The sequence below is a fragment of the Echiichthys vipera genome (genome assembly GCF_963691815.1).
Source record: "Echiichthys vipera genome assembly, chromosome: 21".
Taxonomy (NCBI): domain Eukaryota; kingdom Metazoa; phylum Chordata; class Actinopteri; order Perciformes; family Trachinidae; genus Echiichthys; species Echiichthys vipera.
In genome coordinates, this window is record NC_139846.1 from 12,574,410 (window position 1) to 12,590,415 (window position 16,006).

General features: G+C 41.3%; 1 protein-coding gene across 2 annotated transcripts; it reads left to right on the plus strand.

Moving 5' to 3' along the window:
• plcd1a (phospholipase C, delta 1a) lies at positions 1–15,830 on the plus strand. Of its 2 annotated transcripts, none has more exons than XM_083936374.1 (15): positions 1–233; positions 4,256–4,414; positions 8,317–8,545; positions 8,703–8,832; positions 8,958–9,186; positions 9,291–9,492; positions 10,377–10,521; positions 10,599–10,751; positions 11,616–11,765; positions 11,879–12,035; positions 13,092–13,208; positions 13,317–13,495; positions 14,261–14,396; positions 14,508–14,657; positions 14,943–15,830. In XM_083936374.1, exons 1-15 carry the CDS (start codon positions 203–205, stop codon positions 15,032–15,034), a joined length of 2,259 nt encoding a protein of 752 aa, XP_083792500.1. In that variant the 5' UTR covers positions 1–202; the 3' UTR covers positions 15,035–15,830. The 2 variants fall into 2 exon arrangements, with proteins under 2 accessions (XP_083792500.1, XP_083792499.1); XM_083936373.1 differs by lacking the exon at positions 1–233 and adding an exon at positions 1,069–1,233.
• The last annotated feature ends 176 nt before the right edge of the window (positions 15,831–16,006 follow it).

The window sequence follows — 16,006 nt, forward strand, 5'->3', positions numbered from 1 at the left end:
GTTGCAGTGGGTGTGGACTGATGGCGCACGAAAGGCTGGTAATAACTGCGCACTGTGTGGGTCAGCTCAACGGGGCACATCGGCTCTTTCCCCACACAGGACAGACACGTTGTACGGTTGTGATAACTTCTACAACATAAGCGCTCTATACTCTGGAGGGGAAGAGGACTTTTCATGGTGATTTCATTTGACCGAAATCAGAATGGAGTCAAATGGCACAGCAGGGAAACACGGTGAGTTGGTGTGTTGTGACGCACAGATTTACTTACTGCTTATTTCATTCGACTCTATCCAAGAGCTCACCTGTTGGAGGGTTTCCCATCTAGGATTGACTGGGAAATATCTAGTCAACTTAAACCATGTGTGAGACAGGCGTTTTTGTGACATTACCAAATGCGTTTTTTAAAAGGAAAAGAAACATACGAGCTGTATATTTTTTTGGTATATTTGTGGTTTCGGTCAGACACAAAAATAACTACTTACCAACCCTGACACAATGTCGGGTTGCTGTCATTTACATTTTTTTTGCTGTCAGGACAGAATACACGAACACACGCAGCCAGAATGTTTGCAAATGAAGTACACAGATTTAAAAGGATGCAGTAAAGGTACAGTAAATTTAGGGTGCATGCACCACCAGATGACGCTATTTCACAGTCCAATAGTCTAGTTAGTAGAGATTTTAGTCTGCTAATAGCGTGTGTCCTATGCAAGTCCACACCAAAAAGAAAACATATGGACTGCGCATGCAAAAGATTTAAAGATGTCATTCATAGCAATGGGGAAATCATGGAGTGAAACTCCTCATTAGGCTACTGCATGGAACTAAGATTGACAGTTTCAATTTCCTGAATGCATCACCGGAGCACACCCTGACATTAAGGTGTTTTAACTCGGGATTTTTAGACCCAATTTAAGGCTAAATGACCTGCACAGACCTCTGGCCCTCACCACAGTGCGCACACTGGCACAGGGAATATAGAGTGAGTGTAAGAGAGCAGCAGCTGAGTTAAGACCCGCCCAATAGAGGGGGGGGGGACTACGTGGTGGCCGCTTCTCTACACGGAGCTCACATTAAACTCCGACTGGTCATTTTATGTTTTTAATGTAAAAAAAAAAAAAGTGATTCCACAATGTCTTGTTTACATAAACGCCCTAAAAGGACCAAATCCGAGGAGGAGGCTTTTCAGGAGAAGGTGAAAAAAGTTGCGCAGGAGAATGGGAAACGCTTAGGTGAGTCCCCCATAAGGTGCAAACGTGCCCGAGCTGAATGTGCTGAAGGTGCGGGGCAGAAATGACGCTCGGATTATATGTCAACACTGGCAGGCGCGCGCACTCACAGTGTTTACATAATCCTCATTTTGGAAGATGTTAATCTTGTCAACACAAATGACCGATCGTATCTATTAGTTTGCAGTGTGAGCTCCGATTGTGTTGCCGGGAGGTAACACACAGTGTAGCGCAGTGAAGAGGCTGTATGAAGGCTTCCTCGTTGCCTGGAGCGGTGGATTCTTTCTTTGTGCCATGATGTCGACTCAGAGGAGGGGAGCATGCAACCTTTCCTCCTTTCTAACGAAGGCTTTGAACACAGGACGGCGTTTAAACCTTTAAAAGAGGTGAAGGCGCAGAGGGGAACTCCTCTGTGGGGTTTCATGTAGTCATTCCGTGCCTCTCAGTTCGCTTCTTTTATAACAATGTGCATTATTTATCAGTCGTTTCCAAAGACAGGACTGTAGAGTAATACATGCAAACTACAGACAAGAATAATACTCGAGTAGTCATTGAGTGGCTATTGCAAAACAATATATGAGGCCATTAATACATGGTTTAAATAGTAACCACCTGTTGCACCTTCTTATCAGTTTTGCTCAACATTTTCTTGTAGCATTTGCACACGTCTGACTTTTAGAGCATGTTTCCACAGGTATTTTCTCACCAGGAAAACTATGAATACTCCACATCCCTCTCATGTTGTGCAGAAACCTCATCATTACCTAATTCCTCAGAGGCATTTCACCTTTACTCTTTGCCGTCTCCTTGCCTCAGCTTGTCCCTTACAGGGCGCAGTCAGCCTTGCATCTAACAACTGATTACTCTGCAAAAATCATCTGATTCTCATAAACTCCCTTCCAATGCAAAATGACTCATGTTAATGATGTGGAAGTTTTTGCAAACGTGGAAGAAGTATTCATATCTTTTACTTAAGTTAGTAGCAATACCACAGTTAAAAATGTAATAAAAGTCCTGCATTCAAAATGTTACTTATGTAAAAAGTACAAAAGTACCAGCATTAAAATATACTTAAAGTAAAAAAGTATTTTTTCAGAATAATCTCCTATTGGATAACTAGATGCATGTTCATGTTCATTACTTTAATGATAAAGTTAGAAAATGTGGGGACTGCTTTTTAATTGATCTTTATCCATAATAATACATCATAATGTATTTGTTAATATATATTATATTATTAATCTGAACCTAATATGTTTCTAGTAATTAAAATGTATCAAATGTGTGGAGTAGAAAGTAAAATAATTCAATCTGAGTATAAGAAGTATAAGTATATATATATATATATATATATATATATATATATATGTGTGTATAAAATATATATGTATAAAATAGTAGTGATAGACCGATACATCGGCCGGACAATTTTTGCGTTGTTTAAGTGGTAACTGTATCGGCCGATGCGGGCTGCTGCATTCGCCGATAGTTTTCTCCCGGCATTATTTACAGACAGGCGTCCACAGGCAGGTCTGTGTTACTGGAGACGCCTTTTTTAAGTTCAATAAACGTTCCTTTTTTAAAATTGAGACTCGTAACATTTGTAATCATCATTGTGACATTTTTTGATGTAAACTGAGGGAGCAAAAGTAGTATCAGCTCCAAATATCTGCTCAAGAAAATCGGCAGTCCATATTGGTCATCGGCTAAGGCTGATGGGAAAAAAATCGGTATCGGCCTAAAAAATCCATATCAGTTGATCCCGACAAATTAGCATACAAATGGCAACTAAGGTAAAGTACATGTACCTCAAAATTGTAGAAAGCAGAAATTAATTGAAGTAAATGCACTTATTTACTTTCCAGCATTGAGTATTTTTGCTGTTCTTTTTTCATATAAAAAAGAAAGCTCTTCTTCACGGTAAAGTAGATAACATGAAAAAGGAAATGATAAAGAAGCAGAAGCTGCCGCCACACACTGAGAAGGGAGTTAAGCCCCAGATGGAAAGCCTGACTGAGCGGAGGCGGCACTGAAGCTCTCAAGCCCTTTTGCCCAGCCCTCCTTCATGCCTGCAGAGAGGCCGGAGGCTCATAAAAAGCCTCTGTGAGTCTGCGGTGCGATTCGGAGGGAAAAAATGTCTGTAATGTTATGTTCCTGCCCACGACCCCAGCTGAGTTGTATGAATTTATCCTCAAATGCTCCTTTGCTTACTGAGAGGACAATAATGATCTAAACCCATCGGCTGATCGTGAATATCGTCACTGTCAGCATTGTGTTTCCAACTGTGTGTACTTCTGTACTCAGGTCTGAGTGTACAGTACAGAGTTACAACAGTGCCAGTGACTTATCATTCAGGAGAAGTAATCTGCTGATTATGACTTTCTGAAGGGTGTGTAACATCTGTAGGAAGGCACAATAGGCTCACAAGACAATGTTGGCAGGACAACGTTTAGTTTATTTGTTTTCCATCTGTGCAGATGTGAGGTAATGTTGGTGTTAGTCAGTTTATGTGGGTGGGACTGGACTTTGCACACACGAATATGCATCACACAGGCTGAACTTGGTCAGTAAATATAGTACAGAGCAGTTAGGTTAAAAAAAACCAAACATGTATTAACCCAAAGGACCCTTTTTCAGACAAAAATAAACGAAGAGTACAAATTATAAAAATCCCAGCAGTGTCTTGGCCTTGCTACATCAATAAAACGTTTATGCCTGTGTGACAAAGTGGAGGCAAATAAAAAGATGCCATTGGTTGCATGATAGGAAATGTTGATAAAGCGTTTTTTGAGCTCAACCCATAAAAGTCAGGATATGTCGGCCTTCACTGCTGTGACTTAGACTTTGACACTGACGCTGAAGAATCCCTTTAAGAAATGAAAACCTTTAATGTCAGTAATATATTGGACACGTACTCACATGTTTTACTGTAACAAAGTGATTGTTTGCCTCTATAGAGACCCTTTCCTAGTGTGTCCAACATCTAAGCATCTAAATTGATCAGATTTGTGTATGACCTCTGCAGGTTTGGAGGGAGATCCAGATCTACAGTTCCTGCTGGTCGGCGGGGAGCTGATCAAGGTTCGCTCTTCTTCCTGGAAGAAGAACCGCTTCTTCAAACTGCAGGAGGACTGCAAGACATTTTGGCATGAGTCCCACAAAGCATTTAGGCGAAACCACACTTGTGAGTGTCATCTTCTACCGGGTTACATGTGCGTTTAGCATCATTATTTTTTGTGTGTGCGCAAAATTGGATTTAATTTACATGTTGCACAAAAAATGGGAGAAGTTCTATAAAGCCATCCCACTGTCTTTCTGAGCAGTACATCCGACCGCTATTATTCTGTCAACACAGCATTCTCTTTCAGATCTCAACAATAGCTTCTTACAGATACACCCCTTAAATCCCACTGGTACTCCATAATATGGGGTAAGTGGTGGAATGGAAACAACTCACACAGATGCTGCCGTGTGGCTGAAGACAGACTGGAAAATAGTGTTTGTTCATGTGTGAGAGAGAGATTATCTGTATGTATACTTCCTCTGGGCCTCTGTTAGCTCGGATCTCCCTCCCATCCCAGTGACGACTGCTGCAACCAGACCTGATAACCTCTGCCCCGAGTCTGAGCCTTGAACTAACACTGAAAGACAGATCAGTGCGCCTTATACTCCCCATACAGACACAGACACACACATGGAGGTGATATGGAGCGATGCTATCGTGTTAACGGTCATGTGTCACTGCTGTCTTTTAACACGACCAAACTGGATTAGAGATGGGCTTTGAGTGCATAGGCATTTCCTTGTTTACGGAAGCGTGCATCTTTTATTGCTTTCCTGTGGGCCACAATTACCAATCAGCTCTAAGTGCTTTAGAGAGAGAGTGTGGTAGGACTGCACTTATCGTTGTTAATCACTTCTTAGATGTGGTTCATCTGCTGCTTTACTGAAGAAGAAGTTGTTTCTTTTCAATGCTACCGACACGTGATACGATACGATACCATACGATACGATGCCATACCGTACGTAGCCATACGAAACGTAGCGAAACGATACGGTATGGTACGATACAATGCCATATGTTGCGGTGCGGTACGGTACGATACGTTACGGTACTGTATGATACGAGGCGATGCCATACGATACAATACGATGCCATGTAGTACGATGCCATACGATACGATACAATGCCATACGGTACAGTACGGTACTATACAATACGGTACAATACGATATAATATGATACAATATGATACGATTCGATGCCATGCCATACGATACGATGCAGTACTTTATTTTCTTGGACTCTTGCACACATATAACTGCCCTCGTAGATGTATAGTGCCTGTAAATCATCCGCACTCTGTAAATGAGTGAGAGAAAAGCCCTCCACTCTGGATCAGTTCTCATCAGTCCCAATAGACGGTAAAGCTGCTGTTCTCTTTTTCCCACACTCGATGACTGTCATTTGCCTTGATAACATTCAGACACACATGCACATATATACACTCTGTCAGGGTCACATGAGGTGGATGTCAGAGGCTTTGCACTGTAAATGTGACACACTTAGAAAATGGGACACTTCCCTCATATTACTATCAGTCTGCTATTTGTCTCAGAGATAAAGGTGAGCAATATTTGAAGACTTATCATATCAGAATTTGACTAAACAATATTCACTGACTGATATTCAAACAAGTCTAACATATTTGATAAGAAGGTGGTTATTGTTTTGCATGCCATTTATTTCAGCTGTTAATTTCCCACCTCAAGCTGAGTATCAACCATTAACCAACAAACTTTGGTCAAGTTTACTTTAATACACACGTGAATGGCTAACTATCGCACCACCTAGCTGGGAAACACCCACCTCACTGCAAAATGCTGTCTTGCCTTTGAGTAGAAGAGTTTTGAAAACAGCAGCATGAACTTGCACAATAATCTCATTGTATGAAATTGCATCTGGTATTCAAGCAATGTTGGCGTGACACGGATGACATGACTTGGACATTGTGGAGGGATGGGATTCTCTGAAAATGGTCCAAATTCACAACCCTAAACTCCTCTACACTGGTCCGTTTTACTGGGGATAATATGCATGATGATGATTAAACAAACCTCCTTCTGGTAAATGCCTCCGAGGTATTTTGTTCATCCAGGAATCAGCTGGGTGTAAACCACTAAGCCTTGGGTGTGTTTCGCCCTCTGCCCCCTCACTGTTGTGTTTTTCTCCCCAAGAAGTTTGACCTTTAAATTCATCCTTCCCCTCCAGATAGACTCTGATTCTTACGGTAACAATGGTCACTCTTCATTAAACTCTCCAGCCTTGGAAACACTGTGATTGTAACCCAGTTATCAACATTTGGCCTCTAACTAAGCCTCTGGTCCTTGGTGTTTTGTTACAAGGGCGGTTGTTGCCATTTAGTGTGATTACATCACGCGTGGCCGTGCATGCTCTTCCGTACATTAAGCTGCTCAACATCAGAGCAGGACCCCAACGGATGCCCTAAAACAGGTTGTGTATTCAGAGACCTTCAGTGTGTGCTGTCTGATACACATTTTTAGTCTCAGAAATGTTGCTCATATTATCTTATGTGTTGCCCATGTGTGCCAGTGTGTGGGGCAAGAAGAGCGTCCAGATTGCTTCATATTGTTGTTGAGTGCATCGGATCTCTGTGGAATGTGTTTGGGTTGCCAAAGAATCCAAATGTTTAGCAGATGACAACAAAATGTCTGAGAGGCCATCTCTTAACTCTCTGAGGGCTGTTAAACTAAAACTGTTGCTCAGTTCAGTAAACAAGATTCAGGCTCAACCTACTGTTATGTAACACGATCGGTAGCTGCGTGTTGGATCTTTTTGTAAGACAGAAATCTGATGTACAAGTTCAGATCTCTACAAGTTATTTTTCATTTCTACATGAGATAAGAGATTTGTTTTGGAGCAAACCATGCATTTATCTTCTTTAGGAAGAAAAGTCAAGGTTCTTTTTAAATACTGTGAAAGTATCAAAACGCTTAACCCACAGAGAAAAGCACACAGCCTGTGTTCAGAAACTGTGCCTTTAAACGAGCCGTAAGGACTTATGTACAGTGATGTCACAACTATAGAAAGTACCACTAAAGTGCCGTTACAGCCAATTTACAGCTTCAATGATGGTGACAAGATGCCGAGAGTGCATTTTTACATAAATAAATGTGAACATGTTCTAGTAGAAACCCAAAATACACATAGGAACCTGAAAATTAGCATCATATGGGACCTTTAATGCTGCACCAATCACTATCTGTATTGTGGATCAAAGGACTACATGTTGTAGCGTCTTTTAGCTTTTTGTTTTGGTTTTACAGCCAACAACTTTACTGTCCAAAGCCACCAAACAGCAGACAGACAAAGTCTGGGGAAAGCATGAACAGAGAGGTGTAAGTTGCTGGGTGTGTAACTGTTGTTCCTTATGGGTGAACACAGAAGCGAGCTACCACACAGAAACAAAAGCCTTCCTGTAGATAACATGTAAGAGCAGATTGTGGCGCTCTGTGTTGTTGTGCCCATCAGGACAGAAAGTCTGCCGCCACAAGATACTGACTTTGTCTGAGGGAGGATTGTTATGTTTTGCTGACTGCCAGCTAGGTCATGATTGTGCCCAAATATCACACCCATAACCATTGTATGATTCTAATGAAGCTATTAGTAACTATTACCACTGCTAATGCTGTTATAAATATAGAATTTCTGCAATCTGATTTTATTTTATTATGCATTAAGCTACAAGGGTGTAACTGTTTTTGTCCTCTGATTAAAGGCTAAATTAGAGGAAAATTCTTTAATATTCGTAATGTTTTGGCCTGTTCTAACTGACAATACAACGCAGATGTTTGTTTCTCAACAATGTAAATATATTAATGTAATATTATAAATATTTGTATAATGTAATCTATTGTAATATTGAAATTTTGTGGACGGACGAAGGAGCAGTTGATTTGATTTTTTTTTTTGTAATCCAGACTGAAAGTTTCCACCATTGGCTAAATAGTTTGGGACACTTACAGATCGTCTCTTCCAATGAAACCCTTCTTCTCTCCAAACAGTCACCATCGATGACATTGAGTCAGTGCGCAAGGGCCGTCAGTCTGAGGGCCTTAATAAACACACTGACCACACTGTTGAAGAGCTGTGCTTCTCCATCATCTTCAAGGGCCGCAAGAAAAACCTCGACCTGATGGCGGCCAATGGGGCTGACGCGAAACAGTGGGTCAGCGGCCTGGATAAGATCATCAGCAACATGCGCAACCTCAGTCGCCAGCAGAAGAGTGAGCAGTATCTTTGACAGTCTTTCATTTGGAAATGTATTTGCATAGATGTTGCACAAATGCTTTTTCTGTTGAACTCTTGAGAGGAGAGTGCTTTTTGCATTCCCAGATTTGTTGTTTTGTTCTTAATTAGTTCAAATATAATCCTTACATCTAAATGCCAGTTGGATTATCAACTGCATGCGAAAAGCAGACAAGAATGAAGACAACCAGATGACCCTGAAGGAGCTGAAGCACTTTCTGAGACAGGTCAACATAGAGGTGGATGACACTTACGCAGCAGACATTTTCAAGGTGAGTCTTAAGGAGCCATTGCATCCTGCACAACAATATATTATCCATAAAAATGTGTTGATTTTCAAACATAAAATGTAGTTCTCTGGTTGATTGATTGTCTCGTCATGTGTCACGTTGCATAGCAATGTGACAAGTCCAATTCAGGTTCCCTAGAGGGCTCAGAGATCAAACACTTCTACGACCTGCTGACACACCGGGAGGAAGTAGATGTGATTTATGAGAATTACGCTCAAACAGAGGGTCAGATGAGCAGCAGAGACTTGCTGAACTTCCTGTTGAATGAGCAGAGGGAGGAAGTGTCCATGGAGGACGCTCTCAAGCTGATTGAAAAATATGAGGTGGATGAGACAGGTCAGTCTTTTGGGAGTTTTATATAACACTACACAGTACTGAGAGGCACACTGTCACACACATCATATCATATTTATCACCTCTGTCTATCTTCTGTCCACCAGCGAAGCAGAAGAAGCGCATGACCAAAGATGGCTTCCTGATGTACCTGCACCAGGAGGATGGTTCCATCTTCAACCCGGCCCACAAACAAGTGTATCAGGACATGCACCAGCCCCTCAACCATTACTACATCTCCTCATCACACAACACATACCTGATGGAAGACCAGCTCAAAGGACCCAGCAGCACAGAAGCCTACATAAAGTAACTACTTTTATCAACATACCTGTGTTGTAGTCAGGATGTCCCACCTAAACAGAGACCAAATCATGAACAAGACCAAAATTGTTTTGAGAGACCAAGACTAAGGCAGGGTGAGACCAAGTCAAGACAAAGACCAGACCAGTCCGGTCCCAGATTGTATGACCCACTCTTATGATAAAATATTGAACATGCAAGATCTACATACATACAGTAAAGTTATATACATAGGTAGCTAATATGTATAGTTAATATTCGCTAAATCTCTTTTGTCAAGGGATGAAGAGTGTTGGTACAGATTGCTAACGTTAGCTAGCTAGCATAAATTAGCTTAGCTTATCTTTCTTTATGCTTCCTTTCTGAGTGCCAATTAAAGTTTGATGTAGGCTCAGCCTTCTCAGTCAAACACAAAATCCCTGTGTTGACCTTTATAAATGAATGGTGCGTAACAGTAACAGACTTTTGAACTTATAAGAGATTGAATGTGCCTCGACCGCCTTGGCATTCTGTTTCTTTTTATTCCTTAGTATCTGCTCCCTCTCTTTTGCATGCTAATATTAAGGGAGTTAGCTCTCTAATTTTGTTTTTTTTAAAGAAGAAGTCAAACCCCAAGTCCTAGTCCAGTGTTATGAATGATCACGATGAAACCAGAATTATTCACACAGGTCGTAGCAGCTTGTGTTCATCCAGCCCGATATTTCCAGTGTCTTCAAAAAGAACCATCTCAGCCACAGGGACTTTTTAAGGGGAAGAAACCAGGGAACAAAAGTTTCCTTCGGTTGAATTCAGATAAACTCCCTGGAATCATTTCTGCAATGCGTCGAAGGGCAGAACTGAAGTGATCCCAGAGGTGTGTAGGTTTTCATGAAGGTTTTCTTTTTCTGCAGAGCACTGATGAAGAGCTGTCGGTGTGTGGAGCTGGACTGTTGGGATGGGGCTAATGGCGAGCCTGTCATTTACCACGGCTACACACTCACATCTAAAGTGCTCTTCAGAGACGTCATCAAAGCCATCAGAGACTTCGCCTTCAAAGTAAGTGACATATTGATGATTGCATTTCATTTCTATCACTGCTTTTCACTCAATGATCGTTTCCTCTGTTTCTCCAGACATCTGACTACCCAGTGATCCTGTCCCTGGAGAACCACTGCTCCGTGGACCAACAGAAGCTCATGGCCCATCACATGATCTCCATCCTGGGTGATGCTTTGGTCACAAAGCCTTTGGGCAACACCTTGCCCACCAACTTCCCCTCACCTGAGGTCAGTTCATCTCAGCCCACTGATTCATATTATGTAACATTCCCAATCTTTACTGCCCTGTTCCTAAATAAACATCAAACGAAGACCGCACCTAAAAATTCCACCTCTTAAGTTAATGAACCACTTCACTTTCCTGTTTACTTTAACATGACTATTAGATTTGTCTGGGAAAGGAATCTGGTGAGATTAAAGTGAAACCCATCCTCATTATGTGAGCACCAAATTAAACCACTTGCACACAATCGAAACAAGCATGAGGCCTGTCCTTCTCCTCCATGTGTTGATAATGTGGGTTCACAATATCTTGAGTTGCGCATTTTATTATGTCGCCTGAGTGAGCTCTTAGAGCTAAGTTGTTTATTAACTAATGAGTTGTCACGGACTGTGAGGCTCGATAGTGTGTGAGAGACAACACCTTGTTTGTTGTTGTTGGCCGACATTTAGTGTTTGTCCACGTGTGCATTTAGTGATTAATTAAAATTTAATTGATTAATTTACAAATTCATTATTCTTCCTCCTTTAGACATGTGATATCATAGATATCTGTGACTTAAAAAAGTCCTCAGTACCTGAAGAGGCTCAAAAAGAGGATATAGCACGGCAAATCATCTTTCAGTGCTGTTCCAAAGCCCTGTTCAAATGCAACACCCATAGGATGAATGCTTGTGGCATTGTCAGCCTCAAAGTAAATCATAATTATGCATTACACAACATTTTCCTCTCTGTCATTGGCTGCCGAGAGGGCGTGACCAGCAGTCACCAGTAACACATGCTTTTTTCCATTGGAATTGCAAGTACATGGCACATTACGTTTAGAAAATGCATAACAATACATAAAAACACATTTTGTCTGTTTCTGTGCAGGAGCTGAAGGGCAAGTTCCTCATCAAGGGAAAGCGATTGAACAAACTGGATGCTTCCCTCAACAATAACAGCACTTTAGAGGAAGACACCGTGTCTGAGGAGGATGAAGCTGCAGACTGTAAGGAGAATGGCCAAAAGTCCAAATCAAAGGTGCGTCAAGTGCTTCTGACACGTTCGTAGTGAATTAAAAAATATGTATTTCCTTCAAATATCATTATTCAAAGAGCAGAGCTAAACTTAACCTCTCTCCCATCTCCTTTTAGAAATCAAAAATCAAACTTGCCAAAGCGCTCTCAGACATCGTCATCTACTGCAAGAGTGTGCATTTCAGTGGCTTCGAACACGCCAAGGACAGCCAAGCCTTTTATGAGATGTCATCCTTTAAGGAGAATAAAGCCTTCAACCTGGCTGAAAATTCAGGTAAACATTACGTCTCACTGACATGTTCCAGTTGATTATGATATCTCACAAGCAGAATATTCAATTCAATTCAAGTCAGTTTTATTTATAGTGCCAAATCATAACAAAAGTTATCTCAGGACACTTTACAAACTAGGTAAAGACCACACTCTATGATAAACATAGACCCAACAATTCCCCCGTAGAGTACGGTGGCAACGTAAACCTTCCCTATAACAGACAGGAACGTCAGACAGACCCAGCTCTGTGGAGGACGGATATCTGTCTGCACCGGTTTGCGAGGAAGAAAAGGAGAGAGAAAGAGAGAAAAGACGGACAAATGGACAGAGAGAGACAAAGACAGACACAAAGACAGAGACAGACACACTTCCAGTAACTATAATAATATCTATAGTAATGTGAATATGACGTATATGTTATGGCAGTTAATACAGCAGAACAGTAGAAACAAGCACAGCTAAGGTTATAGATTATAATAGTAGCAGGAAGCGTCATGCAGGACCACGGCAGCAGGCACCACCACGATCAGCAGAGACCTGCGAGACGACAAAGCACAAACAACTCTGGGGAAGAAGTTGAATTAGTAACATGCATTGATGAGACATGAATGACACAGACAGAGAGGAGAGAAGGTCAGAGTATCTGGAAAAGTATTATCCCCGGCAGACTAGGCCTATAGCAGCATCATTAAGCAGAACAAAATCAGATTAAAAATAACAACATTGCTAAGGGCTCTTAAGCCCAAGCTGTAAGATTTATAAAAAAGGAAAGTTTTAAGTTTACTCTTAAATATGGGGACAGTGTCTGTATTCCGAGTAACACTTGGGAGTTGGTTCCACAGGAGAGGAGCTTGGTAGCTGGAGGCTCTGCCTCCCATTCTACTTTTGGAGACTCTAGGAACGACAAGTAGCTCTGCATTCTCAGAGCGCAGTGATCTAGTTGGGTAATACGGTACTATGAGCTCTTTAAGATACGATGGAGCCTGACCAATAAGAGCTTTGTAGGTAAAGAGAAGGATTATGAATATGGAAGTTGTGTTTTAATATGTTCTCTTAGCGACTGCGTATATCCATCACAACATGGACAAACTCAGTAGGATCTACCCAGCTGGCTCCAGAACTGACTCCTCCAACTATAACCCAGTGCCCATGTGGAACGTTGGCTGCCAGATAGGTACAATCACATTACTATGTGCAGAAATCCAACCATTATCATTTTAAGTGTTATTGTTGTATTAATAGTAACGTTTTCACTTCCTTCTCTGTCTGATTTGGCTTTTAGTGGCATTGAACTTTCAGACTCCCTCCAAGGAGATGCACCTAAACCAGGGTCGGTTTCTGCCAAACGGCTTTTGTGGCTACGTCCTGAAACCGGAATTTCAGAGAAGCCTGTCATCTCAGTTTGATCCCGGCACGCTTTCCAAAGGGCCATGGCTACAGAGGAAGACCTTTCATATCATGGTGAGAGTTAGAAACCTGATGCTCCGATCACAGTTGGACAGCTCTCAGTACATCAGTTCATACCCGGCGTTAGAATGCGTCTTTCCAATTGTGATCAGATCTCACTTCCATATGCAAATTCACATTTGGCCTATATCATTTATGTTTGCAAAGACCAAATGCGTTTAACCGGCAGAAGAGGAGCCATACAAGAAGAAGAAATCAAAACAATACAGGCTGGGTTTATTCCTTGGTGTGTTCCCGGCAAACGTAATCATTTACCTCTATGGGCTTTTTCAAATTTTGAGATGTCATGACAAAGCAGGCTTATGTAATTAAAGAATGCTACACTTCCGCAAAGGATGCCAGTTGAGTATGCGGTCTTTCAATGTAACCAGACCATCTCCATACTGAATGTGGTCAGAGTTGTCGGATCTCAGTGCGCCCTCAATGCACCTTGGGTGATCAGGACACAAGTGGACAGCTCTAAGAACAGGTGTGAATGCACCCAAGACCGATGTTGACGCCCAGTCCTAATACGGCCTTAGTGAGAGTAAACAGTGCCCTGTGGAGTTTTCTTTTAGACAAAGGTCATTTTCTGTGGATCAGCTGAGAAGCAGGAAACTTTTGCACTGTTTATCGTGTCACCCGTGTGCTTGTGCACATACAAACAAAGCAGGGACCATCAAGATCAAAAACTCCACAGGGTACATTCAATGTTGATTTGAATTTTAAATACTCTTGTATTAGGAAATTAGTTGTTTTTTTCAAATCCCAATACAAAAGGTGATCTCAGCTCAGCAGTTACCAAAACTCAACAAGGACAAACAAAAATCCATCGTCGACCCTCTGGTGAGAGTGGAGATCTATGGCGTCCCAGCAGACAACGCCACCAAGGAGACACACTACATCGATAACAATGGTGAGCATGACACATATAAACACAGATATGCACAAATGGCACCGACTTTGGCGGAAAACAAAATAATATATTTGCAAGTTGCACCAGCTGACCTATAATCTATCCCTGCAGGGTTCAACCCAATGTGGAACGAGAGATTCGAGTTTGACATCCACGTCCCAGAGCTGGCCATGCTGCGGTTTGTGGTAGAGGACTATGACTCAACATCCCAGAATGATCTCATCGGGCAGTACTGTCTACCACTCACCAGTGTACAGAATGGTAAGAGGGTCCAGCAAGAATTTTCTCTAGAAAGATAGTGAACTAAGAGTGATGAACGATCAGATCACACAGAAGAGTTCACAGTCACAACAGCAAGTTAAACTACAAAGACTGAAATATCATAGTGTTGAACTGTTTGATAGAGAAGAGAATAACACAGCAAGAGATGCTGACAGCTTAATGTAACCCATATGACTTCAGCTTTTGTGTTCCAAATAAGGAAGTAGTAGGCCACTTTAGGCTCCGATTTGCTGACAACACTAAAACTCACTTCCTTCTTTCCAGGATATCGCCACGTGCCGCTGCTCACCAAGAGAGGTGACATTATCTGCTCGGCCGGACTGTTTGTGCATCTCATGCTCGTGGACGCTCAGTAGGGAGGGTCCCATTTGGAAAAACGTTCACGCCAGCAACACCATTGCTTTTGGAAAACTCTAATTTGTCCAGTTTTAAAGCTTAATATTTTAACTCTGATCAAATGTTTCAAAAGCTTTTTTTTTCATGGAAAAAAAAAAAGGTTTGTCATCTGCCAAACCGCAGATGCTGACTCACCGTCGTCTGCCTAACACTTTCCTGTCATTGTATAATTTGAGCTTTCTTTAAATGAAGTTTGGTTGTGAGCTCCTGTGTGGTAGCAAAGGAAGTGAATGAAAATGTGAACAAAAGGGTAGTGTTGGAAATTATTTAAAGAGGGAGAAGATTACTTATAGAAGGAGTAAGCTGTAAAGATATTTCTGAATAGTATTTTAATTTTTATAGATTTCCTGAGACTTTATATTGCCCTTCAGGATCATCCAAACCGTGCACATGCTCATGGAAACAATGTATTTGTCAGTGGAGCAACAGTGAAGAAAAAGGTAAACAGAGAGCCACGTGTGTGTCTGTGTGCATGTGTTCAGGTGTCCATTTTTAACGTCCTGCAGAGGTGACTTCTCCACGTTTGTAAATGTGTTCATTTTTAACAGACTAACAATCTTTTGAATATTGATAAGCATTTCAATATACTGTATTAACTGTATCATTTCTGGATCTGCTCTAAACACATTGAACCCCATTTCACCGTATCGAGTACTTCATGTCAAACATGACTTGATATTTTTAATCATACTCCTCTTCTCACTTATCTGCATTTGTACTAGCTCTCAAATAAAACCAGCAGAGACCCTGATTGAAGGTTTTGTGTGTTTATTCATAATTTAAGTGATTCAGCCAAAGACAATAATGTCCTAAGAAAACTATCATGGTACAATCAGCGTAAAACATTGAAAAATATAGATAAATATTAAGCATAACAGTTGAAAATCTTAATTTTAAATGTAATTCATGTCATTGATTCTGTTTTTCATCAC